At 44.4% G+C, this 4515-nt stretch overlaps 1 protein-coding gene across 1 annotated transcript in view; it reads right to left on the reverse strand.

The window, feature by feature from the left end:
* Window positions 1-1562: 1562 nt before the first annotated feature.
* Window positions 1563-4515, reverse strand: part of Rbp7 (retinol binding protein 7) — an 11640-nt gene continuing 8687 nt past the window's right edge. The window contains exons 2-4 of the mRNA XM_048783650.1: window positions 3185-3363; window positions 2880-2981; window positions 1563-1802 (exon numbers count right to left, since the gene is read on the reverse strand). Of these exons, the coding sequence (XP_048639607.1) occupies window positions 1752-1802; window positions 2880-2981; window positions 3185-3363 (332 nt within the window). The 3' untranslated portion in view covers window positions 1563-1751. The remainder of the gene's footprint in view (window positions 1803-2879; window positions 2982-3184; window positions 3364-4515) is intronic.

Raw genomic sequence — 4515 nt, forward strand, 5'->3', positions numbered from 1 at the left:
CGCTACCGCTTGAGCCACATCCCCAGCCCCCTGGGTTTGATTCTTGATACCGCATATAAATAAATAAAATAAAGGTCCATTGACAAACAAACAAACAAAAAATATATATATTTTTTTTTCTTTTTTTTTTCTTTTTAAAGGATTGGGGATGCAGCCCAATGGCGGGGGGGCCTCGGGGGGTTAATCCTTGGATTCAAAAAAAAAAAAAAAGCCCTCCCTTCCCCGAGGGCCCTACACAGGGTCCCTGGCCACCCTTTGCACCAGCAATGGCTCTGGGTGGCCCCCGACCTCGGCTTGGCAGCCCCTTCCCAGTCTGGGGCGCGGAGTTCTCCCGGGTCTCTTCCAGAAGCCGGGTCCCCAGGCAGGTAGAATTCTCCTTTCTAATTCCATACATTTTTCTCCTGTTATTGCTCTGTTATTATCATTCCCTCTGCCGGGCCGCAAGGGCGCGCGGCTGGCCCATCCCTAATTTAGGGACTGAAGGAGCCCCGCGATCCCTCTGCGTAGAATGCGACCCCGCCGCCCTCCGCACCCCGACACCGCGCAGTCGCAAGGGCTCCCTCCGCCTGCAGAACCCGAGCCCAAGCGGCTGGGGAGCTGCGCGCCAGCCTTGACCTTGGAGCAGAGGGAGAGGCTGTTGCAATTATGAAGCCACGTTTTTCTGCTTCATTTCCAGCACTTAAAAATCTTTTTTTTTTTTTAAACAATGCTTGATTCGATCTCCAGCATCGCAAAAACATAAAGGAAATTTAATTTAATTAAAGAATAAAAATAAATTAAAAATGCCTGAAAGCAAGAGCTATGTGCAGGGGGAGAAGGATGAAGGCTAAAATCATAATAAGCTTCCCTTTTGTTGTGTGGGCTGCTGGAATACGTAAATTTTTTATAAAGAAACGTTTTGACGCAAGCCTGTAATCCCAGAGGCTCCGAAATCTGAGACAGGAGGATGACAAGTTCAAAGCCAGGCTCAGTAATTTAGCGAGGCACTAAGCAATTTAATGAGACCCTGTCTCAAAATAAAAAGTAAAAAGGGCTGGGGATGTGGCTCAGTGGTTAAGCACAGCTAGGTTCAATCGTTTGTATAAAAATAAAAATCCTATTTGGATATTTCCAGCGACAAATTGCAAGGTTTAAGCCAGGCACAGTGGTGCACACCTGTAATCTTAGCCTCTTGGGAGGCTAAAGCAGGAGGATCAGAAGTTTGAGGCCAACCCCCCACAACCTGTCTCAAAATAAATAAAAAGGGCTGTGGATCTAGCTCAACAGTAGAGCACCCCAGGGCTCAATCCCCAGTACCTGAAAAAAAAAAAAAATCTTTTGAAGCCTTAGACTTCAGGGACTTGCACCCTATTGCCCTGTTCCGCCCAATTGTGTCCCTAAATCTATACTTGGTCCTATGACTGACTTACTCCTCCACATCTTCAGTTATGAACTGAATATTGTGCCCCTAAACCCAGAGATTGAAGCCATAACACACAGTATGTACCACTGGTGTGTACCCTGTGCACCAAGACAGCTTTCAAGTAATAGGCCATGCTAACTTTAAAAGAAAAATATCAGAGTCGCTTGGAGAGGTTTATTGAAGCTGTGCAGCTTTCCCACAATCCAAATGGCTTCTGGTGTATAGGCTGCATGATGTCTCTCCAGCCACAAGTCCCCATCACCAAGCCAGGACAGGTGAACAAGGTTCATTCTCCAATGTCACTCGCCATTGAGCTGCAGCTGAAGGTGGGCCCTGCTGCTGGGTACGGTCAGGCTCTCTGGAAAGTCTGTTTACACACTTGACCTTCACAGAACATTTCCTGAGACAGGGAGGAAAGGAAGAAGAGAAGTAGTTGGCATATAGTCTGTTTTGACGCTCAACGCTCTGACATCAAATAAGCAGGGTTCTTTCCTCCTGACACCAAATGTGTGGTGTCTTTCCAACTCTCTGACATCACCTGAGTGTTCAACAGTCCAGTTCAGTTCTGATGCTAACTCCCACAGTCAGCACAGACCCCACAGATGAAGGGCTCAGTCCTATCTTACGAGGGCCACCTGTGCTTCTGATTAACCAGCTTTAAGTTGGGGATTCCCATGATCCACCTCCTCTGGTTCGATAAGTCAGCGGAATGGCTCACAGAACCCAGAAGAGCACTTGTGATTATGTGTTCATGATAAAGGACACGGGAGAGATGCATAGAGCAGCATGGGTGAGGGGCTTCCCTCCCCTCTTCAGGGGTACCTCAAGATGATCTTTAAATAGCACACATGCCTATTGGTTTGGTTGTTTGTGCCCAAAATGCAGGACCTGTGGACTTCTACCATTACTGCCCCCTCTTGTTGTTGAGAGACTTTGGACAAATCATTTAATCTGTCTAAATCTCCCTGTTGGTTAAAGGGTACTCAATAATTCAGCAACTTTAAGGGACCTTAGAAAATCTAATTAACATTTATAAAGCTATTTGAGAGTTCCTTGAAAGTTGCCTAGAAAGTCTTTATAAATATTAATAATAGTAAAGTCACCAAAACTGATCACTCCGATGTGGAGCTTGAAACTTAGTAAGTTTAATATTTTGAATTCAACTGAGAAAGCTTAATATGTTGAATTCATATTCTGTGGAGTGTTTGATTTAAAAGGACAAAATGATCTTGCCTATGACCACTAGATGTATTCAATATGTATTTCCATTCAATGGGAAAACGATTTAAAGACCTGGAAAAGGTTATTATTTTATTAAATAAAAAGGCAGAATATTCTGATAGAGAAGGAAGGTAGTTTGAAAATTCAAAAAACAGTTGAGTTGGGAGAGTAGGATTACTGGTCAAGGCGTCCTGCTTAACATTTCTTTTAATATTGCATCACTTCATTAAAACTAAGGGCAAAATATGTCAGGTACCAGGTGGAGCTTGTCTCCTTCGATCCAGTGGGTCCAACCTCTGTTCTTCTTCTCCCCATTCTGCACACAAGTGAGTCTGTCATGATCCCAGGTAACCAAGCTCTATGTGAGGAAGGAAAGAAAATGTTGGTTTGTTCCAGCAGGATCCTCAAATATTACTAAGTAGACTCGTGTGCCAAGTTAACCTTGCAAAATCAAGAGTCTATGTTATCCCTTTAATTTTTACCTGATTTGTTTTTTGGGGGTGTGCTGCTGGAGATCAAACCCAGGCCCTCTACCACTGAGCTATGCTCCCAGCCACTTACCTTGCATTTTCTGTTATCCAGTCCTTTGTTATCTTCATCAAATTCTTCTCCGACTTTGAATTTAACGAGGTAGTTCCTTAGGCTACTGTATGTGTGGATGGCAAAGGAATCCCCATTTTGTTCGATCACTTTCTGTGGCTTTAGCAATTTGGCTATCTTACGAGTGGCAAAGTCAATACCTGAAAAATATAGACATTTTAAAAAGTCTGAACATTCACTTGAGATACAAAAGCTAAGAATTTGGTAGTTGTCCCCCAAATTGTTGCATATGATTGCTCCAGTGTCTTTACAACTTCAATATCTTCTGCTGCCCAAACTGGATCTATAGAAAAAGCTACCCAACGAATCTCCACCAAGAGACTCATAAAAATGGCTTGAAGGGCTTTCAGGAGGGTCATTAGTTGGGCTGGGCCTTAGGTAATACATCTGAAGCTGGGTGTGGCAGAAACAGTTCTGTGAATCTTCCCATAAACTGACAAGGGGACAGGGCTCAACCCAGCCTTAATCTCAACAACTCTGGTGTTTTCTTTTTTGGGGGAGGGGGGAGGGGTGGGTACTGGGGATTGAACTCAGGGGCACTCCACCACTGAGCCACATCCCCAGCCCTATTTTGTATTTTATTTAGAGACAGGGTCTCACTGAGTTGCTTAGCACCTCACTTTTGCTGAGGCTGGCTTTGAACTCATAATCCTCCGGTCTCAAACCTCCTGAGCCGCTGGGATTACAGGTGTGCACCACTGCACCCCTCAACTCTGGCGTCTTCTGCTCCATGTATTTATACTTCAAATTAAAACGGCAAGACGGCTGGGGTGTGGTTTGGTGGTTGCCCTTGCCTAGTGCCGCAGCCCGGCTGGCTGGGCAAAATAAGCGGAGGGTGACGAATAACTTGTGTATGTTGATGCAGCATGAGTGGGAGCCCTTTATTGCAGGACAGGAGCAGTATTTATACATTCCACACAGCTTATCTAATTAGCATAAACTAGATACATCAGTCAACCAACCAGGAATCTCTACACTTAATGGCTCGCTTTTGTTACTTCTTAAACCACTCCCTCTGGCATTTTGCCAGGCACCATCCAGACTTGTTTACGAACTCTAACATTCCCCTGGCTAAATGCCAGGTGTTATTTTGACTTGTTTACAGACTCTAACATTTCCCCCTTTTGTTTAATTTAAATAACAACCATAGTGGTTTTTACAGAAACACCATAAATAACCTGCTACAAACAGAAGGGAAGGATACAAAATGCCACAATACCAAGCCACTTGATGGCTCCATGCAAGAAGCCCTTGGAAAAATTATACCAGCAATGACACTGTTAGCAAAGATA

This window comes from Marmota marmota, unplaced genomic scaffold, assembly GCF_001458135.2.
Source record: "Marmota marmota marmota unplaced genomic scaffold, marMar, whole genome shotgun sequence".
In the NCBI taxonomy this organism is placed as follows: domain Eukaryota; kingdom Metazoa; phylum Chordata; class Mammalia; order Rodentia; family Sciuridae; genus Marmota; species Marmota marmota.